The 26,358-nt window shown below is 40.4% G+C and overlaps 1 protein-coding gene across 10 annotated transcripts in view; it reads right to left on the minus strand.

Moving 5' to 3' along the window:
* The window catches only part of BCLAF1 (BCL2 associated transcription factor 1), a 34,655-nt gene extending 13,391 nt beyond the window's left edge, over positions 1 to 21,264 (minus strand). For 5 of the 10 annotated variants that reach the window (XR_012158058.1, XR_012158059.1, XR_012158057.1 and 2 more), the window contains exons 1-10: positions 20,650 to 20,756; positions 16,153 to 16,224; positions 12,217 to 12,339; positions 10,726 to 11,631; positions 7,149 to 7,820; positions 6,855 to 7,024; positions 3,924 to 4,029; positions 2,896 to 2,980; positions 2,093 to 2,268; positions 764 to 944 (exon numbers count right to left, since the gene is read on the minus strand). Coding sequence is in view for 7 of the 10 variants with exons in the window: in XM_073337406.1 (XP_073193507.1) it covers positions 764 to 944; positions 2,093 to 2,268; positions 2,896 to 2,980; positions 3,924 to 4,029; positions 6,855 to 7,024; positions 7,149 to 7,820; positions 10,726 to 11,631; positions 12,217 to 12,320 (2,400 nt within the window). In the remaining 3 variants the exon portion in view is untranslated. Of the gene's footprint in view, positions 1 to 763; positions 945 to 1,796; positions 1,959 to 2,092; positions 2,269 to 2,895; positions 2,981 to 3,923; positions 4,030 to 6,854; positions 7,025 to 7,148; positions 7,821 to 10,725; positions 11,632 to 12,216; positions 12,340 to 16,152; positions 16,225 to 20,649; positions 20,761 to 21,161 lie in introns of those variants that run through there. The other 5 variants (XM_073337408.1, XM_073337403.1, XM_073337404.1 and 2 more) reach the window with 5 other exon arrangements.
* Between the last annotated feature and the right edge of the window lie 5,094 nt (positions 21,265 to 26,358).

Consider the following 26,358-nt stretch of genomic DNA (forward strand, 5'->3'; position numbering starts at 1 on the left):
CACTAACAAACAAAAGCAAGCAGCCCTGCTTTCCCCAGCACAGCTGCTTCAAGGCTCCGTCAGGGGTATAAATTCAGCCATGCACGAGTTTGTGAACAACAACAAAATGGAAGGGGTAGCAAACACAGATGGGCAGAACCAAACTGCAAAGTGACCTGGAAAAACTGGAAGCACTGGGGATTACAGGCAACAAATAGCAAAATATAGTCTTAATAAATTGATATTAGTACATTTAAAATCCTGCCCCAAGTAAAAGAAACCAACTGCACAGATACAAAGTAGCAAGAAATAACTAAGCAGCCACACCCCTAGCATTAACAAGGATTTGGGGTTTTTTCTTGTCTCTGCTACTGTCCTGATAAGACTCTTCTCTGTAATCCATTGCTATTGTTGCTGTGAGGGAAGTCTTGGAAGGAGAGTTGTCTAGAAAAAAGGTTTCTCACTTCTGCTGTGGTCCATAATATGAAAGTGTTTGAAACTTGTTATTCTGAATAATTAACCAAAAGAAGTACTACCCTATTAGACACGTCAGCTTGTTAAACTATTGTTAGTTACCTTTTTTCATTTTTAGCTGGTTTGAATAAACACATTTAGATCCAAGCAATTCTGAACAGCACACAATAGTTTGCATGTTTCAACATGATACTTCTAAAATAAAACACTGCACATCTTAATATTTTGAAAATGGATCCTAGAGTCATGCAAATTACCTAACACTGCTTTAAGGTAACAATAGTTTTGGAGGGAGCAGAGAAAGACTTACAAAGGTGCCTCTCGGCCTGCTGACTCCTGTAAAACCTGAATATTCTTTCTGCTCATGGTGGGTTTTGAACTCTTCATCTCTTTCTTTCTTGCCATCTTTTTCTTCTCGTGAACTGGATGAGGCAGAAGACGGGGATGAAGATGAGGAAGATCGAGAACGGTCTTGCTCTCTTTTTTGTTTACTGAAAAATAAAAAACATACTTTGTGCTGTTTTAAAAATAGATACCCTGTAGCATGCTACACTAAAGGAGGTCTCTGTTTATGTAAAAGCTACTTCCCCCTCAGGTTATAAATCATCCATAAAATATGTACTTCAGATTTTAAGGTGGAGTATCATTTCACTTTTCATCCTCCTTCCATATCTTTAAAATATATTGTGCAAATACTATTGCTAATTAGTTGGAAACCAGTAGACTGCAAAATTACTTCTCTGGTTTTTGATTCAACGAAGAGTGGCCTATTTAACTGCCATTTTGGGGGTAGCAAAAGTGAAAGAAGAAGGGAGGAAAACCCTTAGAGCAAAAGTTATAAATTTTAAGTTAATTGAGTTTCCACATATTGTTGAAAATAGCAGATATATTTTGGGCATCCCTATGTGGATACCAGTATAAAACTAGCCAGTGGATGACAGTGTGGATACCAGAGGCAGAAAGTAAATGGGAAAAATGAAGCACAAGTAAAATCCATCATATACCCAGTGTAAAGCAAGACAGAAAAAAAAAAAACCTAATGCAAGACTCTGTATTCAGTAACCCCATATTGGCAGTGTTTTGACACAATTTACAAGATTTTAATACAACACCCAATAGGTCATACCTGAAATATCTCTTACCACAGCTATAAAGTATCCACTGAAACATAACTATTAAAAACTAACATTGTTCCTTAAAAACAGCCCACTGGCTTTAGAAAAATAAATACGTCTCCCTTCTCACCCATGTTAAACCTAGATATCAGTAATTCTCCTCATACTCTGGGTGTTATGAGTTGAAAAAGTGCGGAATCAAGCATAACGAACCAAAGTTCTTACACAAACTGTTTACAGAAATGTACTGCATTGAAGTCCAACCTCCTGATGTAGCCTGGATAATAGGACAGATTAATTTGTCATTTTTTTTTCAGTGTTAGCTTGCTATTCCAAAGTTTTTGTCCTCATCCACCATAAGCCGTGTAAAAGACAGATAATACATTTTTGCTGTAAAACAAATAATTTTAATTGTTTAAATTTAAATGTTCCATTACACAGTGAAAATTGAAAGCAATTAAGCTTACAATTACAAAAGGCTAATTAGAAACTAAAAAACCTACTTAGAAAGTTCAAGTATTTACCTGTCATCTTTGTAAGGTTTGTAATCCTTGTAATCTTTTGGAGTTTTCTCCTGCTTTCTTGATCCACTGCTTTCCCTGGAACCTTTAGAGTCCCCTCGTTCTTTACTTCGCTCTTTTCTACGACGGTCAATGTCGTGCCGAAGATCAGCAGAATCGCATCTTAATTTTTTATCTCCCTGTGAAAGGAACAGATTTCAGGAACAGCATTTTAAAATGGAAAAATCCAGAAGAGATAGAAGTTGGTCTCCCGTTTACTCTATCTCCAAATTTCTAAAGAAATAATAGTTTGCCTAGTTTCAACATTCTTCAGAACATTTAGTTGATTTTTAATGACAGAAAGTTGTTTGACTTTTATGTCTATGCCTGATGATTTTTTAAAACTATCTAGGAATTTAGCTTCCGAGAAGATGTTCCACCAAATCACCAGGGAGATCTATTTTTACAAGCGAACTGTCAGGTTTGTGTGGGTAGATTAATATTTAGTACAACTTATTCTGAAGAACTATGTTATTAGGACAGCATAAACTGCATCTGATTAATTCAGCTACAACATCTGCAAATGAGCTGTTTTCTTGATTTCTAGTCCTTGGATCGGCTAAGTGCTACAAAATCAGGAAAACTGGAAGGAATCTAACATATTTTGTCCAAGGCCAGAGATGAGAAATAGTCTAGTTCCAAATACTCTTTGGGCTATAAATACAAATCAAAAGAAAAATACTCCACCTTGAAGTTTAGACTCAAAAGGAAATACACATTATTTTACTAAATCTAGAATATCAATTTAATATTAACTCAGAACCTACTTTTTGACTTTCTTCTTTAAAGACTCTCTCTTCACCTGCTAAACGGGTATGCTTCCTCAGGGCAGTTGGAGAGATGTCAATCCTCCTAAATGTAAAATAAAAAAAGTGTCTAGCCATAGATTCAGGGGATCATTTATGGCTTCCTGTGTTTCTTTTGGACGTCTGAGAAAACGAAGAAATCAAGAACTACTCTATTTTTCAGTAGCATGATCTTTTTATTTACAGTATTAGTTCCCTATAATCCCTTTAAACCTATTCAGATAATTAAAAATCTGGTTTTGCCCAATAACATATGCAATTATGACATTTTGCTTTTCCCCTATTTTTAAAGATGTAAAAGCCTTAATGGGTTATGTATTTCAAGAGCTCTGTAAAAGTGATCAACTCGTTAAAACTACCTTACGCTAAACAGCAGTTAATAACATCCTTTTAAAAGTAGAAAATAAAAAAATAGTTCAAAAGTATTTCTTTGATGCAGAATATTGACTATAGAGACAGTATATTTAACCTCAGACATGTAACATATACTCAAAATAAGGTATGCAGCCTTTTATAACTAATTCCAATGGTTAGCAATCATATACATATGCCCTACCTTTGCTTACCTTTCAGGCACTAATGCAGCTCAGATTTTTATTTTCAAACTGCTGTAAATTATTAATGCAGTTCAAATGTTAATGATGAAGTCATAATATGAACTAGCTCACATATGAGAATAATAAGCACGCAAGTGGTGTTTTTCCATCTTCAAACTACTTAAGGCTCAATACTGCATGGGAGGCAGGTAAGTATAGCCCAAAAGAGATACTGAGGCAGACAAAAAGACTTGCCACAAAGCCACATATACAGCTGGAGTTGGGATTAGAATCCAGAGTTCCAGGCTCCTAGTCCTGTGCTCAGACCAGTTCATGCCTCTCTCAGGTGAAGAATTCAGAGGTAATTAGAAAAGCATGTAGGGGTTCTTATAAGAAATATAATTTGTTATTTCACTGACATAAGCAGCATCTAGTAATGCAACTGGCATATACCTGTGTATTTCTGGGCTCTTTTGCCGGGTGCAATGTTCTTCAGTAGCTTTTTGATATGCAGTGAACCTCTCATTTAGGGTCATTCCAGCTGACTTGAAGTATTGTTCTGTTGGTTACAGAGGAAAAATTCTCTCTAGTTAGTTAAATTTCACCTACATAAGTATTTCCATTCGTGACAGAAAGGTACATAGCAGGCAAAAAAAAAAAAAATTTATCAGAAGAGGCAAATCCGTTAGAGGATTTTTCCCACTCTTACCCTTCTTGTAGCCTCAACGAGCAGATAATAGCAGCACACAACACCACTGCAAGCTTCCTCACAGGTATGCCCTGCTAGTACTAGAACTAATTCAAGTACCACAAACTCATTAGAGTCAGACTCTTCCCTTTTCACTGACACATTTTCCTCTGACGGAGGAAAAGGAGCAGCTGTTTAGGTTTCCTTCTTTACACTTTGCCCAGAGGAGCAGATGAAGTTATTTTGAGTCAGTATTTGCAGGGAACAAAGAATTTCCAAATAAATTTAAATTTTTAACTGAACACAATTAGTTTTGACAGAACATTTAAACAATTTATGCATCAAGAATTACATGTAGACTTATTAAACGTAAGGTATTTCTTAAAAGAATACAACTTTTCCTTTAGAAACAGAGATGATAAAATTATCGAAGTCAATTAACAGCCCTACAGCTGAATATATTCATTTAAGCATCTGGCATCTTGGCAAACCTGACAGCTTTTCTAACAAACAAATTTTCTTTTGGCTTTTGAGACAGTTAAAATTCGTAATAGCAACACTGAATTTTTAAAGACCAGCTCAACAAATATGTTTAAATATAAAATAGAAAGACATATAAAGTCATCAACTATGAAATGTTATATACGAAGCAAGCTATCTGCTTAACAGGTCAACATACATCTGTATCAACTTACCGCCCAACATCCAGCACATGTCTCATAACCAATCATTAAAACTTGAAACGGCCACTACAAGGGTAGTGCCTCAATCATAATTCCATCAAACCCAGGAATTTGAGCTAGCAACTCATTTTTTATGCCATTTTTGCCAGGAAGACAGAAGGTTCAACTTTGCCTGTTTTTGCATCTGTATCTTTCAACAGCTATTTTACTTTTGTAACATGGATTTTGCCATTTCAAAACACATTCCAGGACCTAGTTACAATGAAAAAGAAAACATCACTGGGCATTTTCAGCTCTATATTAATAAAGAGCTGTTCAGACCAGTTGCATCACACCAATAATGAATCAAAACTTCAGTTCTTTAAAAAAAAGAAAAGTTACTAAAATCTGATCACAAAAAAGTAATTTTGAAGTGTGCAGAAAGGCTACAAGTTTTAGAAACAAAATATGGTATACACACATCAAATAACTTGGCCACAGACTGGTTGATAAACAGTTACATTTCCCAGCCAGATGTTAAACTCCACCTATCACATTTACAGAGACAGTTTAAGTCATCTATTCATTCATCAACATGCAAGAGATTTAGAAACAATGCCCCCTTTAGGCCCCAGTTCTGCACCATGTAGGTCAATGGGAGCTTTGCCACTGACTTCAGTGTAGGATCAAGCTCTAAATCCCTGACATATCAAAAAGAGAACAGATACTTTGGTTTCAAATGTCAATATGTAGTCAGCTAGTAATTAGCAAAGGATTATTTTATTAAACAACCTTTGTAACTGCTCTACAAATCCTCTTTGCAAAAATACTTAGTTTGCAACCAACTCAAATTTCAGAAAAGTACCAAGCCTTGGCCCCTCTAGCTATTTATTATGTAGCACTTTTTTGGATGTTCAGCACATCAATTTAGCACATCTAAAGTATCTTAATAATGAATGCATAACTACGGTTAAATTAAAATTGGTCATCTGATCAGGTGGCTCTTAGTCTAGGAAATTTAAGAAACTCAATTCCCTCTTCTGTTGTGAAACACCAACAATTTTCATCATCAAGGTCTATTGTCTTTATTAGTTCATTAAGCAAGATGACGAAGACGACATATGTTTGGCAACAAATAAGAAGTGCTTTGCTAACAAAAAAAGTTGGTGCTCATTTCAGAAACTCTGTAAATGTCCTCACACGTCAGACAAAAGGACTGTACTCCTTCAGACAATACTGAGTCTCTGACTAATGAGCCTGCAGAGTATTTTATGCTTAATCGTGACATAGGAAATCATCCCTCTTTACTGGGATGCTTCCCAATGAACTGATTTAGCCTAATGATAATGAATGGTAATAACTGTTGCTCAATCAGAAAAGAATTAGTAAATAATTCATTTAAGAGGGATGAATTTGGACAGTGCCAAGTGGCCAAGTATGAAATTTTATGCTCCGGTGTCACATAAACTGCCAAATAAAGAATGAAAACAAGATGAAATTTCATTACTTTTATTTTTGTATATTTATTGCATATAGTTTTTATTCTTTTCATTCTTTAAAAAAATATTTTCTGAAGAGTGATACTGGGACGTCCCAGTCAAAGGATTCTATGGAATTTTCACATTATATAGAGTAATTTGCCAACAGAAATCACAATCACTAAACATGAGAATTAGCAACCTCAAAGAAATCTAAACATTGGCCAATATACAGTTTATTAAATACAGAACATTTAAACTTGAGTGCAAAAATTCACAAATTGTCCACAGCTTATTTCACTGTATAATACAGTTTATCAAAATATACAAAATTGGTATTACTGCTATAGTTTTCTGGGACTAGCTGTGCAGTCTTTTTGGGGGTTATTTTAAGATGAGCTCTTCTCAAAAGGCAAAAAAAAATGTGAATAAATCAGTATGAAGAAACGGAGAATTGAGTTGTCTCTTCACTAGTGACATTAAGCAGGTTTATCTGTAATTGACCATTTTTCTAAATGCTGATACTGGTATTTGCTGTGGTAAACTGAGTACATACCTTTGACATGATGAACCAAAGACACAATGTGCTGAATAAATGACTCTGACGTGCTTTTGCTGGCCTGTGGCAACTTAATGTGGTCAAAGATGGATCGGAACTCTTGCTCCTTCTTGACAGAATGGACAAGCGTACTAGCAAGCAGCCTGTCTTTAGTCAAGGAAGCTGGTCTAAAATGCATCAACAAGAAAAAGAGAGACAAAAGAAACCAGTGGTTTAAATAATGTCTCGGTAAACTCTGTACGTGGGTGAGGAACTCTGGTAAACTCTGTACTGTAAATTGGGATAATTTACCTATTGGAATCATCAAGAGGTACCGGTGCCATTTTGAGCTTAACTTCAGGACGATGGGAGTCACTGGCTATCATTTTGATCCTAAGTGGGCTCTCCTCTCGGAAGGTGGATTTTTCTCTCGCATCCAGATTCTTGTGTAGAGGGGGACTGTAATCAAAGAGTTCTTTGAGCTTTTCAGACTTTACCTGCTCAGGTGACTGAGTTTCTTTCTTCACCATTATTCTCTCAGAACTTTTGTCGTCTTCCTTGTGCTTATCTTTTGTTGCACTAGGCCTTTCCACTACATAGCCAGTCTCTTTAAGTTTATAACTCTTGTCTTCTCTAAATCCATCACTCTCTCTATTGCCCTTCATTGAAATTTTAGATTTGTATTTGGTTCCTTCCTCCTCAGCATTCCGGTGAGATGCAGTAGCAAAATTTTTACCCTGATCTGCGAGGACAGATTTTCTGAACTGTCCATAATCCTCTGTCTCCTCTGTCTCCTCCCCTTCAGAGTCACTAAACTTTTGCTTCCCAGCATCCTTACCAATGAAATAATCTAAAGCTTCCTGATCCTCCCATTCCCTTTCTCCCTCTGTCCTCCCTTTTTCTGATCCTCTCTCCTTCTGGGCCTCTTTCTCCCTGGTATTACCCCTATCAAGCAGGTATACTCTAGACTCTTCATCTGTGTACCTGTGGATAGCAAAGAAGAGGATGGTAACTCTGGATTGCATTCATTCCAGTTCATTTGCATTTCACTTCTGAGTCACCTCAGTATCACAAAATCACCAACATAAAAACAAATTCCACTGAGTAGTTCAACTGTTCAGCATATACTTTTTTGCACAGCATTATTATTACATCCACAGCCACTTATGTGCTATCCTTTGGAAAAAAATATATATGAAAATCGATTTCTATATAAATTCCTAGAAATTGACAACTGGAATTTTTAAAACTAGTGGTTTGGGGCATTTTAATTTGGTGCCCAGCTTCGAACACTTTTATGCCTGTCATTTTGTCTGTAGGAGAATCATAGAAAGTTTAGTATTTCAGTTTGCATTTTACTCTTGAATCCTGACATTTCAGGGACAATTCTTTCAACAAAAGTAAAAGGGTACCATTAAAAAAACAAAAATGAAAAACCATTTTCAAAATCTTGCTGTGCTTGTAACAGAAATCCACAATTCTGTATTGGCATAAGTCATTAGTCACGGTAAGGCCTTGTCTACAGTACAAAGTTTTGTTGGCAAAAGCGGTCTTTTGCCAACAAAACAGGGGAGGCGTACACACTACAAAGCTACTTTTGGCGGCAAAATAAAACCATCTCAACAAGGGGCATAAAACTTTTTGTAGCAAAGTTAAAGCGACAAAGGGACAGTGTAGACATTGCAGTTTGTTTTGTCAACATAACTAGCTTCCACCAGTATCCCACAAAGCCTGTCATGAGCGCTCTGCTCCCTGTTTTGACTTCTGCTGTTCTGCAGGCATGCGCCCCTCCCCTTTCAAAGCTCCAGGAAGTATCTGACACCTGGGTGTACTGCTCTGTTTGGGGAACAAAGAGCAAATCATTAACATGGAATGCTCCTGTTTTGCCCTGCACTAGGAACACAGGGGCAGGCAGACTGCTGCTGCAGGAGGGGTGGGGGAGAAGAATTGCTGTGCTGCTTTGACATTCCTCGGAGAGCTGCTCAGGAGGCTGTAGAACTCTTAGAAGGAATCACAGAACTGTAAGCAGGCAGAGCGGGCTGCTTCAGGAGAGACTGCTGTGCCAAGCAGAGATGGGGGGCTGTTCCCCTCCCCCTGCCTCAGGATAGGCTGTCAGCCTGCTGTCTCTCCAGCCCCAGACACACCACTCTCCTCTCCCTCCCTTCCCACCCACCCCCACTCTTCAGTTGAAAAAGCGGTGGACAATCTATTAGGATGCCCCTGGAATGATAGGATTTAGAAACCTGCATCATGTGACACTGTACCTGCCCCATGAGGAATTGAAAACCCTTCCCAAAGCACCTTGCAGCCAGTTGCACAGTGGGATAGCGACCACAGTGCACTGCTCTCTGTGTCGATGCAAGAGCTGTTAGTGTGGATGCACTCTGCCGACACAAGGAGCTAGTGTGGACATGCAACAGTGGTTTAATTACAGCGGCATAACTTTTGCCAACAAAACTTTGTAGTGCAGAGAAGGCTTAAGACTTCAGGAATACTGTGAACAACTATGTAAACTGGCTTTTCAATCCTTGGTCTACGCTGGGAATTTACACTACCATAGCTACATCTCTCAGGGGCGTGAAAAATCCACAACCCAAGAGACGTAGCTAGGTTGACCTAACCCCTGATGTTGACAGTGCAAGGTCAACAAAATAATTCTTCCATCCACCTACCACCTCCCTCTCGGGGAGATGGATTACCTACACTGAGAGGAGAACCCCTCCTGGCAGCATAAGTAGTGACCATACTGAAAATGCTACAATGGTACAACTGCAGTGCTGCTGTTGTAGCATCTTCAGTGTAGATATAGCCTCAGGGAGGTGGATTATCTTCGCTAATGGGAGAACCCCTCCCTTTGGCATAAATAGAGTGTCTACAGTGCAGCACTGCAGCTGTGCCACTGTAGCAGTTTAAGTGTAGACCTAGCCTAACTCCTTTAACATTGCTGAATGCATTTAAAAATTAATGTTTATTTCATTCAGCTCGCACTATCTCAATACAGTATTTTCATGCTAGTAGTTTCCAATATACTCACTGGCAGCAATGTATTTACTTATGGGAAAATCTGAATCCTGGTGCCTTTATAAGTACATTTATGAATAGCAATTCAGTGATGGAACAATTTAATTTCAGTTCCATAAACAGCATGGACAGAAGCCAGATTGCTTCATTTTTCAATCCATTTTTATAAGAAATCAGACAAAAAGTTAACAGTCCATTTTCAGTAAGATTTCTACAGCTTTATTTTTATTCAGAGTTCTAACTCTGAAATTGAACATTTGATAATCAAAAAAATCTCAAGTGTCAACTTTATAAATATATGCCTAAACATCTGATGTCAGCTGGAAAATATGTAAATACATTCTGTTTTAATGTAGTCCTTCCTCCATGTAGACATAGTTCAGTTCAACCAACCAGTCCAAGATCTGGACTCCTCATAACTCATACACAGACTTAAAACCATTTTCTGGGAGGGGGCGGAATGGACAGTTTCATTCTATGAGATATGAAAGGTCAGTCTGAACAGAATTTTCTTTTTAGCAAATAAAAATCAGAAGACACCTGGTATATACTACACCCTTCCCATTTAATGTTTTCTTATGAAGCCATTATAGATACTACTAGTGAACAGAACATATAAAAATACACTGTAAAGGAAAGGGACAACTAACTGTTCCACAAGGATACAGCTAAACCAAGAATTTAAAGTATAATAAAAAGGAAAGCTCTTCATGTGTTAAGCTTAAGCATAACTACACTGAAATTAGTAAGTAGTCAAGGCTGTTCCATGCGGCAGTTCAGGAGGCTTATAGGTTCAATAAATGAAGTTCAACAGAATAAACAGGGACATTTTAGGATTCAACAAAACTTTTACAGGTATAGTTCTTACCTTTTTAGAAACTTTCCACCCTTTGCAGTTTCCTGTTCCCCAACTTCGGGATAAAATGAGCGCATTCGAGCCTCCTCACGTGGAGCACTCTGTGAAGGGATTGTCTTTCCAGGGCTTCTCCTTGAAGGGATGTGATGCAATGGGCTGTTCTGAGAAGGACTGTAGCGACTGGAACCATTTCCAAGGGAACCAGAGCCAGACCTCTCAGGGCTATGTTGAATGGAATGTGAATGTTGAGGTGTGTTTTTAGCTGAGTGGACTGTGCTGAGCAAGGGGGCATCAGAGCAAGATGAACTCTGACTGGGTGGGGAGGCAATAGAAGGACTATGGGGTGACCTTGGACTGTTATCATATGCTGAAAGGCCAGGCCAAATGTCACCAGAAGCTGCTGATGATTTGTTAAAGTCGTCAAGGGACTCAGATGGGTCATGTTCAAATGTATCTTTCTGTTCATCCTGTGATTTACTTTTTAAAGGGCTATCTTGCAAAGGAGCTCCCTCAGTTTTCTTAGCCTGCTTTTCCAGAGACCCACGTCTTTTGGAAGAGACAGGAGATTTGCTGTATGGGGATGAAGAACGAGATGAAGAGGACCTTGGAGACCTGGAAGATCTGTAAGATCGACGAGATCTGCTCCTGGACCTCTGGGAAGACACAGACCTTCGCTTTGGACTTCTGGAACGTGAACGACCCCGCCTAGGGCTTCGGGAGTGTCTTCGATTCCAGACGGGTCTGTAACCTCCACGATGATATCTACCACCTCCTCCTTGATAATACCCTCTACCTCTTCCTCTGTAACCATAGGGGCGTCTCATTCCTCTATTATTTCTGTAATCTCTGCGATAATCTCTAGAATAAACACGATCCCTACTGCGAGATCGTGAATAGGTCCTAGACCGAGACCTAGAACTAAAATTAAAAGAAAAAGTTAGTACATGACAATTCAAAAATCCTTTAAGATAAATAAATATACTAAAACCCGATGTCAAATGCAATTTGTTGGTAATACACTAAAAGTACATGAGAAATTAACTCTATAATTCATCTTTATTGACTATGTTATGAATAAACTATCAAATAAAAAGACCAGCAGTTTGATGCTGCAAATTAAGTCAGTACTACAAGTTACTTGTGATTTGAAAAGCTATATGTAAGAGTGACAAGCCATCAGGAACAGGACCACACAAATGAAATACCACGTAAAGAAAAAAAAAAGTCAGGAAGCATAATTACAATCTTGTTGTACACCTTGAAGAAGTTCAAGGGTAAACTAAGTGAGGCACTAAATGATTAAAGCAACAATACTAACATCTAGTTCATCTAAGATGAATTAAAACTAAGCTGAACTCAAATAAGATGAACTAAGGTCCCAAATTCACTTTTGTTGAAGACCACATGTAAGTGGAGGAGATATTAAAGAAAAGAGCAACTAAACACCACAACATTAAATCAAATTAGCCCAAAGAACTATAAATTAAAGTACCATCAATTTACCTGTATCTCTTTTTTCTAGAATGTGATCTGGACCTTGACCTAGAAGTGGACTGAGATCTGGACTTTGATCTTGAAGAATGAGATCTAGAATTAGATCGACCCATTTTCTTCAGTGGATTGCTTCTAATCAAAAGGAAGAACAGTGAAAAAAAGTGAAAGGGAAAACATTTAGATTTCATGTAGCCCTGATTAGTGAATCTTACTGTTATATCGTGAATCAGGCTCTTAATAGAAAGAGAATAAAATATTTTTGACTAGAAAAAAAAATCTAACTATATAAAAGTAAATACCACTTTAGCACTTTGGGGATGAAAAAGATTACATCGAAGACTGACTAGACCATCTGGATTCTTTAAATTACCGATGCTGTCAAGCCACTACCCCAGATCTCGTGTGTCCTAACTATTTGGATGGAAGAGCTTTTGGCGGGAGGAGAAAGAGACCAGGGTGAAAAAGAATTCTCCCCTCAGCAAGCACTCAAAGATTTGATAAGGAAGGGGAGGTTTTCTGGTCAACATGTTTTTCCAGCTTTGGACAAGTGACATGTAGTAGCAGCTTGGAAGGTGTTTTGTACCTGCAATCAAGCACTGAATGTAAACCGTAGGCCAATTTAATGCAATTTTGACAATTTCCCTTTCATCTCACTTTTAAACAAGTTGTCTTCATCCTGAGCAATTCAAAATTCTCCATGTGAAAACTTTAAAATAATTCAGAAGTGTGAAATCAGATTAAAGATTTTTTTTTAAATCTATTCACCACTGAATGGAAACGATAATTTATATGGGAGAAGTAGCATTAAAGAAAAACTACCTTCTTTCTTCAGTTCACAGTATGAGTCTGAGCTACTTCTAAGGCTTCAAACACAGATGAGAATTTGCACCAAAGCTGCCAGTTTAAGTAAAATATCTTTTTTTTTTAATCTATACAATATGTGCCTTTAAAAAAATATTACTAACCGCTGGAAGCACAAAAGCAAGCTTTGCACCCAAAACTTACAGCTCTCTCCAGAGCTGCACAACCTGATATGTGCTGACCCTTAAAAAAAAAAGACATGAAGAAACACCCAGCATTCTGTTTAAGAGAAAGAATAATTTTAAGCTGTGTGTATTACCCTTCATTCATGTGGACTAAAGCTACATAGCCTCAATCACATTTCCTCCAATCAAGAATATTTTTTAAAGATTCATTTTTTAAAATTTTCTTACAAATTAATATGAAAATTGTTATGGGCTTTAAGTTTCTTAAGACTACAGCAACTAACTGAATAAAGATACCTAGGGTATAACTAAACAATTTGCAACTGACTATTAGCTGTGTAAATTAACGATCCTGGCTAGATATAATCTTAAAAAAACATCAGCCATAGGGAAAAAAACCCACACACAACTTAGTTCTTTCCGGTTTAGCATTTCAAATTTCCTTATGTTCTGTTAAAAACAGAATAACTTTGTTTCAATATCATTTTCCTTTGAACATAACTCAACTTGAACTGTATTCATTTGAGAGAAAGCGTCAGCTGAGTGCTGACTTGAATTGAAACTCCTGGCAAGTAGTTTGGAGCTTCTGGTTTTCAGTGCCTCAGAGTCCAAAATCAGCAGTGCTAACAATGATTTAAAATAAGTTAAAGCAAAGGGATAAAATGTATCGATACTGACACTTTATATAACCCTTTTGTAAAAGCCTAAAGCGAACCTTTATCTATTATTGGCAATACAAGTGCAATAAAACAAGGATATTCTGTCATGCACCTATGTATATTTTTCAGATGTTGGAGTCAGTCACACACCCATTTATATATAGATATATAAAAATAAAAGACAAAAACTTCGTGAACTTTAACAAAGTTGCTACTGTGCATATACATCCTGCTCGCTCTCCACAAGGATCTTTACCAATTAAAGAAACCTAAGCACATAACAGTATAAAAGTGAACTGTTATAAGTGTGTGTGTATATATATATACACACAAAAACACTCAGTTTATGACAGGTTTCAGAGTAGCAGCCATGTTAGTCTGTATCCACAAAAAGAAAAGGAGTACTTGTGGCACCTTAGAGACTAACAAATTTATTTAAGCATAAGCTAAAAGTACATGTGCTCAAATAAATTTGTTAGTCTCTAAGGTACCACAAGTACTCCTTTTCTTTTTACTCAGTTTATGCAATCTCTTACATTTTACTGAGACATTTTACACATGTATATTTAAAAGATTATGAACTATAAGCATATTTAAATGTATACATACCTTCCCTTAATATTTAATTTTCTACTCTAATGCTGTGTGTGTGAGTGCATATATATAAAAACCAGCAACTTTAAAGTTCACAGCTTCTTGTTAGTTAACAGAAAAACCAAAAACATGGTCAGTGTAGAGTTTAGCAGCTCCACAGGGGTTCTGATTTCCAGTTCCTTACACTGCACTACAGAGCTCTGGAGCTTCTTAGGTTTGTTCAAGTCTGCAGCTCCCCCTGCCTTGAACTGCTCTAAAGAGAGTAGGCACAATCCACAGGGTATTCCATTTCTATTCTATTTCTCTTAGCCCAGTATACACTTTATGCAATGCAAGCTCTTAACATTTTTTTAAAAATTGGCATGTAACACTATGTAAGTTTGAAGTTTTCCAATCAAGTGTTTTTTAAGCTAACTGGACTCAAACATATTGCATGCTTTCAGAAGCATCCATAACAAAACTTTCATGCCACATTAGAATTTTTTTTAAATTATAAGGCGAGTGAACATAAGGCTATCACGGTTCCACTATAAATAAAGAACTGCTATTAAGTGGCTCTACATTCAGGATAACTTTGTGATTTAAACACAGGTTGATGAGTTTTCTTTGTAATTTGCAGAAAAACACCCAATTACCATTCTGAAATAAATCCAAGGCTACAAAACAATTGTGCATAGAACTAGATAAAACATAAACTTGCAAAAGCCAGAACGTTAGTCTTTTAACTCCAAAAAGGCAGTCCTCTATTACTTGAGCTTCGGGAAAATGTGTTTACCCAGATGAAATGTAGGTCTCATATGTTCTCTCTAAGCTACTGCCAGCCATCTATGATTAAACTACTCATACATAGGCCTGGTCTACACTTAAAAATTACATCGACCTAGCTACTTCACTCAAGGCTGTGAAAAATTTCACACTCTGTGCAATGTAGTTAGGACGACCTATCATCCACTGTAGATGCAGCTAGATCAACACAATACTTCCTTTGACTTAGCTACTACCTCTTGGTGAGGTGGTTTCACTACATCGATTAAAAAAAACATTTTCTCAATGTAGGAAGTGTCTACACTGCAGCAGCATAGCCGCAGTATAGCAGCTATGCCACTGTAGCACTTATAGCCATACTCTAACGCTGTTACTTTTTTTTTTAATCAAACTGCTTAATTGCAACCAATTTTCTTCAATACTATAGTTAAATCTCACTGAAAATTCTTTCACAGGCTACACGGAAAGTTACATAGTAGTACATTTTATGACCAGATTTACTAATTTTCTTCAAAGTTTACAGAAAAAATCTCCTTAGTTTTCTGGTAAGCCTAGCAATTTTCAAGTCAAATCAATTTTTCCAGCCCGACTAATAAGAGATTAAAAATAGAATTCATAATAGAATGTGATTGCATCCTTAAAATGGAAATAATCTGTTCATAAATTTTCACTGTGACTATTTAGCATTATTGATTATACATTTACAAACTACATTCTAGGACTAGGCATATTCTCAACTGGACATCACACACACAGAACATTTTACTAGATGCAAAACATATTGAATACTGAAATTTTAGAACTAAACATTTTAGCCATACATTCACAAATACTGTAGTCTCTGGAGGATTAAACCATTCAATTTACATGTTTTAAATAGCCAGGTTCAGATCAGACTAGAAATATAAAAGTGACAGAAATAAACCAAATGTTAATCTTACCTTAGGCCTCTAGATGTTAATCAATGAAGTGATTTTAAAATTCTGAAAATGTGCTCTCAGAAATATTAATTCCTGTAAAACAAAAATGATTTTGAATGATATGCTTATTCAGTTTCCTAAAAAGTTTTATGTGAATGAGGCACAATTTTGTTTAACATAATATGTGTTCAAAAATATCTCTGAGGAAAATGCTATGTATACAGGGTCTAACTGGAATCCTCTTTTTAAATGACATCAATGAAAACTTTATAAGGAGGTCTCTATGCAACACCTAATAAAACTTTTAGACATATATATGGCTATATTAGATACGTATGGATGCAGAAATGTCCAAAAACATGTACAGGCATTTAAATCCCTAATATTTTCTCATAAAGTTTTCTTTTATAGTCTTATGGGAGCATAAAAGATATGGACAGTAATTAATCTGCTACCTACCATGTTTCATTGTCTAAAGAATTTTGTTTTTACACAGACGGAATCAGAATGTCAAAGAGCATATTAGGAAAACACTGCACCAGAATTCAGCATTCCATGATCTGTACAAAGCGTCCAGCACAGAAAAATTCTACACAAAGATTTGGGTTTGTAGAAACAGAATCACGTTTTAGTCAGTATCTGGCATCTCAGAGTAAATGAACTTGATCTCAATTTAGTTATTTTTACAACCCACAGCACCAAGGTATCTCAGTACCTCACAGCTATATGTAAATTAAGGGCTCACTCCTATTCCAACTCAACTAAATAGGAATTTTTCCACAGGACTTCAACGTTAAGTAGGATTGATGCATAAATGCTTCTGCATCCCAACATTATTTAATAATTTGGAAAAAAGGCACACAAATCAGTGTCTACACATGGACCTATTCAGATACAGCTGTTTTCCAAAAGTAGTTAGACACTTCTTGCAAAAGTCAGATTCTGACTGACTAACTCCATGTGCAGGCAAGCCTGTAGAAGAGTTACACGTTCTGTTTTCACTATGATATATGAAATTACACACACCCATTTGTTGCTTTTGGACACAATAAAGTGAAAAGATTTGATGATGATGCATTTGCTACTTTCTCAATGGACAGAGATTATACCTCAGGGATTCTAAAACTGGGAGTCACAACCCCTCAGGGGGGTCGTAAGATTATTACATGTGGGTCACGAGCTGTCAGCCTCCACCCCCAAACTCTGCTTTGCCTCCAGCATTTATAATAGTGTTAAATATTTTAAAATGTGTTTTTAATTTATAAAGGGGGTTGCAAAAGGGGTCACCAATACAAAAGTTTGAGAACCACTGTACCTCAACTTGCAACTGTGTGTATATTTTCAGATTTTTCAACATTGTGAGATTACTCTTGCATACACACGTTTTCAGAGCTATCTGACGGTTAATACTCCTGGAGGATGCTGTGCCACTGCATACATACAGAATTCATGTCCCCGCGGATTTTTTTTCTCCACAGAAAATACCTTGTCAGATAGGAACTGCAATTATGCCCTTTGCCACCAGGGGCTGCTGTGGCACCAGAACAGAGGGCAGCTGGCTCACCACAGCAGCCAAAGAGTCAAGTGGCACCTTAAAGACTAACCGATCTGTTAGTCTTTAAGGTGCCACCAGACTCCTTGTTGTTTTTGTGGAAACAGACTAACACGGCTACCCGGATACATAGCAGTCATAGAATCTCAGGGTTGGAAGGGACCCCAGAAGGTCATCTAGTCCAACCCCTTGCTCAAAGCAGGACCAATTCCCAGTTAAATCATCCCAGCCAGGGCTTTGTCAAGCCTGACCTTAAAAACCTCTAAGGAAGGAAATTCTACCACCTCCCTAGGTAACGCATTCCAGTGTTTCACCACCCTCTTAGTGAAAAAGTTTTTCCTAATATCCAATCTAAACCTCCCCCACTGCAACTTGAGACCATTACTTCTCGTTCTGTCATCTGCTACCATTGAGAACAGTCTAGAGCCATCCTCTTTGGAACCCCCTTTCAGGTAGTTGAAAGCAGCTATCAAATCCCCCCTCATTCTTCTCTTCTGCAGGCTAAACAATCCCAGCTCCCTCAGCCTCTCCTCATAAGTCATGTGTTCCAGACCCCTAATCATTTTTGTTGCCCTTCGCTGGACTCTCTCCAATTTATCCACATCCTTCTTGTAGTGTGGGGCCCAAAACTGGACACAGTACTCCAGATGAGGCCTCACCAATGTCGAATAGAGGGGAACGATCACGTCCCTCGATCTGCTCGCTATGCCCTTACTTATACTTATAGTCAGCAGCTGATAGGGAGAGAGCAGAGGCTGCTTTTTTCACAGCAACATGTCTGCAGAGCCAGGTGAGGGGGGATGGACAGAGCGGGGGGGTCACAGACTGGGATTCAGAAGGGCTGGGGCGGGGAACAGACTGGAGCAGGGGCTGAAAGGAGTGGGGATGCATGGCCACATGAGAATGGGGGGACGGTGGGAGAGCTTAGTGGATGCATGGACCCATGGGGACAGGGGGAGACAGTGCATGGGGACAGGGGTGCAGGGACCCATGAGGATGGGGGGGGAGGAGGGATGCAGACACACATAGGAACAGGGGCAGATGTGCCTGACTGAAGGGGAGAGGCTAGGGGTCAGCCTGGGTCTGCATGGGGAAGGCTCCCCAACAATCCACGCCCCCCCCCAAAAAATCTGTTCCATATTTCTCCCATCCACACCCAACAACACTCCAGGCTCACACCCAGGCTCCTTCCCAGCAATTACTTCCCTCTCCCTCGGCTCCTCCGTTACCAGACTCCCACCAAGCTTTTGCACTGCTTCTGAGGGGTATGCGAAATACGTTTCTGTATTCTAGTGTTAATATGCCTAGTAAGGAATCTTTTAGTCAAAAACATTTCCTAAATCTTTTTTGTTAATTGTATTGTTTCAGATATACTTGTTGACAGGTATTCTGAAATAAATTACCAAAATAATTGAAAGTGGAGTATTTATAGTGTCATTTTGACAAATAAAATATGTAGAATTTTTAAATATTATATGCAGAATTCTCCATTTCTTGTGCAGAATTCCCCCAGGAGTAAAATGAAAATGATTGTCTCTATGCTGTACAGACAAAACATGTCCATCTAAGAAATACTGAGATATGGAAATTAAAGTGAGACAGTGAAATAATAAAATTGACTTTCTCCAGAACTATTTGATTTGAATCATTATTTCCTTAGAGAGAAATGAGAAGATATTTTAAAAATATTTGTACATTTAAGTTACTAGATGTCATGTTGGTAGTAACAAGATTTCTTTATTCTGCCAGCAATCAATACACTACAGACATTATTGCACACAAGTAGAAATATAAAGAGAAGCCTATATTTATTTAACATGCAATTACAAGTCATCACCATAACGTTTCGAGGAATCCTGCCAGCACATAAATTACATCCGATGGTAATGTAGGTATTTTAAGCAGCAAATCTCACACAATAATTTTGAGCTGGTGGTGGTCTGAACTGTGTGTTTATTTTTCAGAGCAATCACTACCATCCTCTTAGAACAGTGATTTTCAACCTTTCTTCATGTGCAGAGCCCTAAAAAATTTCAAATGGAGCTGCAGATCCTTTGGAAATCTTAGGCCATCTGGTAGACCCCAAGTTGAAAACTACTGCCTTAAAACATAAAAACAGCCACTTTATGCTCTTTCTATAGTAGAAAGTAACTACTCCTTTAAAGAAGGAAGAGTTGGGCTAAAAGTTTTGCTTCTAAATCTCCAATCGGCTATCCGAGTTGTACTGACTTCACAAATGCTGCTGGTGCATTAAGTAAACAAGCACCTAACTGCTGCTCCATTAGAAGGAAGGCGAGTGTTCACCGAGTGAACAAAGACTAAGGACATGACTGAAACCTCCCTTTTCAGCTTGGGCGCTCCCTGCATTTGTGGCACCCGCGCTTAAGAGCGCAGGTCCCCCGGCTCGGGTCGCTCTTTCACAAAGCGGAGGAAACAGAAAAATGCAAGTTTTAAAAAGGAAAAGGGGACGATAAAGGCGCCGAGCGCGGAGCAGCCTCCCCCCGCGGCAGTGCCCGCCTGGCCGGGCTGAACGGCTTCCCCGCCCGCTCACAGCGCTGCTCCCGCTGAACTGGGCACGGCTCCCGGCAGGCGCCGGCGAGGAGCACGGGGCTTGCCAGGCGATAACGCCCCCGCCGCCCGCTCCCCTGCGCTTCCCGCCGGGCCTGGCGCAGGCCACCGGCCCACTGCTGGAGGCGGGGCGGCCCCTCGCCAAAGGCACCGCAGCTCCAGGAGCCCGCGGCAGCCCCGGGCCGCGCGCGCGCGCGCGCGCTCCCCGTGGGGGGAGGGTCTGGCGCCCCCGTAGTTTCTCCCCGCCGCTCCCCGCGGCCTGGCCGCGCGGAGCGGAAACACAAACCCGCCAGACACTGCGCGCGGGGCCGCCAGCGCGTTGGCGGGTCCTCGCGGCTCCCAGTTCCCTCCGTTCCCTCCCTGCCGCCTGCGTAGCCGAGCCCGCCCTCTGCCCTCACCTGGCGGGCGGCGCTCCCAGCTGCCCCGCTCCCTTATCGCAGCTCGGCGGCCATTTCCCGTCGCCGTGAGGAAGAGACTGGGAGGGAAAACCATAGAGAAAAGAGAGAGGAGGACTACGGCAGCGCGAGACTAGGACACGTCACTTCCGCTCTGAGCTTCGTAAAGTCGCGCACTCATCAGCACTGCTGTGTTGGCGTCGGGTCTCTGCCCACAGCAAAGATGGAGGCCGCTGCTTCCGGATTAATCAGGTGACGGTAAACTCAGTCACATGACACCCGGGAGCCTGCGTTCGTATCCTAAGAAAGTGAGCGACCAGAAAGGAATGGGCCCGGGTCCCGCCCCACGCGGAGCGACCTGCACTGAGGCCCCCAGAACGGGCCGCGCTCCCTCCATGGCACCTCCTAGCTGAGTGTAACTGCGGGGGAAGGACTCCTCCTGCAGCATCCTGTCTCCCTCCCGCGTAGGGTGACCTGCAGGGGGAAGGGCCCCCACCCCTAGGAGAGTTAGTTACCTGTAGGGGAAAGGTTGCGCCCATCCACAGGAAGCTGTGCAAAGGTGCGCTCTCTCGCTCTGTGTAAAGCTGAGCAGAGCCAGATAGGAGCACTCTCTGATCCGATCAGTCTTTTCTACGGGACGGAACGAGATCTCTTAACAACGGCGCTTTACTGCAGTAGCTTTTGCAGCAGATGTTTGCATATTGCTTTGTTGCAGTACAGCAATATAATATGTGAGAAGAGGGAGCAGGAGGGAATTCACCTTAAGGGTTGCAGCACTGCCACTGCAAAAAACATGAACTGTGGCTGCTCATTGTGATACTTGAATGTAGGTAGTGCATTCATATGCCACAAAGTTGAGTACATAATAAAATAACAGGTTTCAGAGGAACAGCCGTGTTAGTCTGTATTCGCAAAAAGAAAAGGAGTACTTGTGGCACCTTAGAGACTAACCAATTTATTTGAGCATGAGCTTTCGTGAGCTACAGCTCACTTCATCAGATGTTTACCGTGGAAACTGCAGCAGACTTTATATACACACAGAAATCATGAAACAATACCTCCTCCCACCCCACTGTCCTGCTGGTAATAGCTTATCTAAAGTGATCAACAGGTGGGCCATTTCCAGCACAAATCCAGGTTTTCTCACCCTCCACCCCCCCACACAAATTCACTCTCCTACTGGTGCTAGCCCATCCAAAGTGACAACTCTTTACATAATCAAGTCGGGCTATTTCCTGCATAGATCAAGGTTTTCTCACATCCCCCCCACCCCCATACACACACAAACTCACTCTCCTGCTGGTAATAGCTCATCTAAACTGACCATTCTCCAGGTTTAAATCCAAGTTAAACCAGAACATCTGGGGGGGGGGTAGGAAAAAACAAGAGGAAACAGGCTACCTTGCATAATGACTTAGCCACTCCCAGTCTCTATTTAAGCCTAAATTAATAGTATCCAATTTGCAAATGAATTCCAATTCAGCAGTTTCTCGCTGGAGTCTGGATTTGAAGTTTTTTTGTTTTAAGATAGCGACCTTCATGTCTGTGATTGTGTGACCAGAGAGATTGAAGTGTTCTCCGACTGGTTTATGAATGTTATAATTCTTGACATCTGATTTGTGTCCATTTATTCTTTTACGTAGAGACTGTCCAGTTTGACCAATGTACATGGCAGAGGGGCATTGCTGGCACATGATGGCATAGATCACATTGGTGGATGTGCAGGTGAACGAGCCTCTGATAGTGTGGCTGATGTTATTAGGCCCTGTGATGGTGTCCCCTGAATAGATATGTGGGCACAATTGGCAACGGGCTTTGTTGCAAGGATAAGTTCCTGGGTTAGTGGTTCTGTTGTGTGGTATGTGGTTGTTGGTGAGTATTTGCTTCAGGTTGCGGGGCTGTCTGTAGGCAAGGACTGGCCTGTCTCCCAAGACTTGTGAGAGTGTTGGGTCATCCTTTAGGATAGGTTGTAGATCCTTAATAATGCGTTGGAGGGGTTTTAGTTGGGGGCTGAAGGTGACGGCTAGTGGCGTTCTGTTATTTTCTTTGTTAGGCCTGTCCTGTAGTAGGTAACTTCTGGGAACTCTTCTGGCTCTATCAATCTGTTTCTTTACTTCTGCATAACACTAATTTGATGGGTTTTTACTTTTGCCCCTTACTTCTGATCTTTGATTCCTCTCCACAGGAAAAAGTTCCCTCGCCCTTTTTTCTGCACTAACTCAGGCCATTAAAAAGAATCTTCTGTCTTCGCTCTGTGGCCTTCTTGCAGGTTCTGTTTTAAATGGATTCCGTCATCATGGTCTCATCTAAGTTCTTGGTGCACAGAAGAACAGTTGTTCAGACTGAAGGAATATTCTATGTCAGGGGTTCTCAAACTGGGGGTCGGGACCCCTCAGGGGGTTGTGAGGTTATTACATGAGGGGTTGCGAGCTGTCAGCCTCCACCCCAAACCCCACTTTGCCTACAGCATTTATAATGGTGTTAAATATATTTTAAAATGTTTTTAATTTATAAGGGGGTTGCACTCAGGCTTGCTATGTGAAAGGGGTCACCAGTACAAAAGTTTGAGAACCACTGTTTTATGTGTTAGCTGAGCTCCTTCACATATTCACATTTCTAAAGGTGAGTTTCTGAGGATCTATGGTCAAGACCCTTCTGAGGTCTAAGAGCAGTGTTGGCATGGCATGGTGCATTGCAACATTACAATGTGATGATGTAGTCCCACTCCCAAAGAGATTTCAGGGCACAGGGATTGAGTTTTTCTCATTGATACCAGTGTAAAGTTGGAGCAACTCCATTGAAATCAGTGGAGTTACTCCAAGTTTACTCCATCATAAGTGATAGCAAAATTTGAATCTGAGCTGTGTTAAGGTTTAGCTCTTCTGTACAAAAGCCTGAGATTAACCCTTCCAGCTATCAGAGTAGCAGCTGTGTTAGTCTGTATCTGCAAAAAGGAAAGGATTACTCATGGCACCTTAGAGACTAACAAATTCATTTGAGCATAAGCTTTCATGAGCTACAGCTCACTTCATTGGATACATTCAGTGGAAAATACAGTGGGGAGATTTATATACACAGAGAACATGAAACAATGGGTGTTACCATACACACTGTAATGAGAGTGATCAGGTAAGGTGAGCTATTACGGGGGGGGAGGGGATAGGGGGGTACCTTTTGTAGTGATAATCAAGGTGGGCCATTTCCAGCATTTGACAAGAATGTCTGAGGAACAGTGGGGGAGGGGGAATAAATATGGGGAAATAGTTTTACTTTGTGTAATGACACATCCACTCCCAGTCTTTATTCAAGCCTAAGTTAATTGTATCCAGTTTTCAAATTCATTCCAATTCAGCAGTCTATCGTTGGAGTCTGTTTTTGAAGTTTTTTTGTTGAAGAATTGCCACTTTTAGGTCTGTAATTGAGTGACCAAAGAGATTGAAGTGTTCTCCGACTGGTTGTTCTTCCAGCTATGTCATTTCACGTTATGATTGTGTTTAGTCTCACAAACCTAGTAGTATTAGGCTGTGTCAATCTATGGATTGGACAAATTATAGGGAAAGAAATAAAGATGATGATTCAGTAGATGGCACTCTTTCATCTAAGTCAGCTCTCAGTGAATACCTCGTCCTGCTTCTAGTGGAAACTATGCAGGTAGAGGATCTTGTCTCTTTTATTTTATATATATATATATATATATATATATATATATATATGGAATTAAAGAGCTGTTGGCACTTTCACAGAATAGATATATTAGCCCTGTTATTCTGGTTGGGTTTGGGTAAGTACATTCTACTTCCCTAAATTCCCCCCTTCCCAAGATACACAAACCAGGGAACCCAGGCAGACCCCTCATGTCTGAAGAAATGTCAGGAAACCATCCTCAATCCACACAAAGGACCAGCTTTCTCCAAAGCACTACTGACTTCCTCCAGAAACTCCACAACCTCCCCTACAGAAGACCATCTTTGCCACCATGGATGTCACCTCCCTATACACCGTCACTCACCATGTTGGCATTGCTGCCTGCCTCAAATACCTATAAGGTAATGTACAGTGTTCAGAAATCCACCCAAAATCATTGCCAAACTCATCCATTTCATCCTCACCCACAACTTCACATTTAACAACAAACATTTTGTCCAAACCATGGAAACAGCCATAGTTACTAGGATCTCTCCCCAATATGCCAGCCTCTTCATGGGCCACCTCAGGGAAGAATTTCTGAAAAAATGCACCACAAAACCAGTGATAGACCTGAGATACATCAATTATGTTTTCATCCCTAGGTCAAACAACCTAAACTCCCTCATAGATTTCCACCACAACTTCAACCACCACCACCCATCCATCAAACTCTCTCACCGCATCAACTTCCTGGACACCACAATTAGCTTCAACAATGGAATCCTACAAAAGACTACAGTAACTCCTTGCTTAATGTTGTAGTTACGTTCTTGAAAAATGTGACTTTAAGCATAATGATGTTAAGCAAATCCAATTTCCCCATAAGAAATAATGTAAAAGGGGGAGTTAGGTTCCAGAGAATTTTTTTTGCCAGACAAAAGACATTATATACATATACAGTATAAGTTTTAAACCATTTTAAACAAACAATTTAATACTGTACTCAGCAATGATGACTGTGAAGCTTGGTTGAGGTGGTGGAGTCAGAGGATGAAAGAGGATGGATCGTCCAGCTGCTCCTCTTGCTGTTCTTTCCAAAGTGCTGGGGATGCTCAACCCCCAGCTCTGCCCCAGGCCCGCCCCCACTCCACCCCTTCCCCCAAGACCCTGCCTCGCCTCTTCCTGCCCCTGTTCCACCTCCTCCTCCCGAGTGCACCACATCCTTGCTCCTCTCCCCCAGCCTCCTGAATGCCACGAAACAGCTGATTGCTGCAGGTGGGAGGCGCGGGGGGCAGTGCGCTACATCCTCCCTCCTCCCACACCCCCCAGAGCTTCCCCCTCTGCCCCCCCCAAGAGCCTCGTGAACACTACAAAACAGCTGATTGCTGCGGGCAGGAGGCATGGGGAGGGAAGGAGGGAGGACCTGCTGATCCACAGGGCCACCGGCGAGCAGGAGGTGTGTGGGGGGGGGTGGAGAGGAGCTGATAGGGGGGCTGCCGGCCCACCCTAGTTCGAAGTCCCCAAGGCTAAACAACGTTATAAGTAAACATTGTGCATCTTTAAATGAGTATGTTCTCCAATAGATCAGTGACGTAACAACAAAACAACGTTAACCCGGACGACTTTAAGTGAAGAGTTACTGTATATACAAGCTCACCCTTACCTCCACAGATCCCTCCCAGACACACCAAAAAATCTGTTATCTGCAGCCAGGTCTTCAGAAACCACAGAATTTCCTCCAAAGAGAAAGTCCGGGATACACACCTAAACACAGTTAAAATTGCTTTTACTAAACAAGGACACTTCATAAAAAAAGTAGATTTCACCATGGAATGAGCAACCCAAATACCCTGGAGAATCTGCTTCAATACAGGGAAAGAAACGAAACAAAAAACCTCTGAGCCCACACTGGAATCCATACAAGGCATCTTAAAACGATTACAGCCCATATTTGATGGGGACCCGACCTGAAAGTAATCTTTCCTGAACACTCTCTTCTGGCCTAAACAACAGCAACCTTGCCAAGCTCATCATCAGAAGCAAGCTCCCCACAGACCAGGACCCACCAACTCAAACCGGCATCAG

The sequence above is a fragment of the Lepidochelys kempii genome, chromosome 3 (assembly GCF_965140265.1).
Source record: "Lepidochelys kempii isolate rLepKem1 chromosome 3, rLepKem1.hap2, whole genome shotgun sequence".
Taxonomy (NCBI): domain Eukaryota; kingdom Metazoa; phylum Chordata; order Testudines; family Cheloniidae; genus Lepidochelys; species Lepidochelys kempii.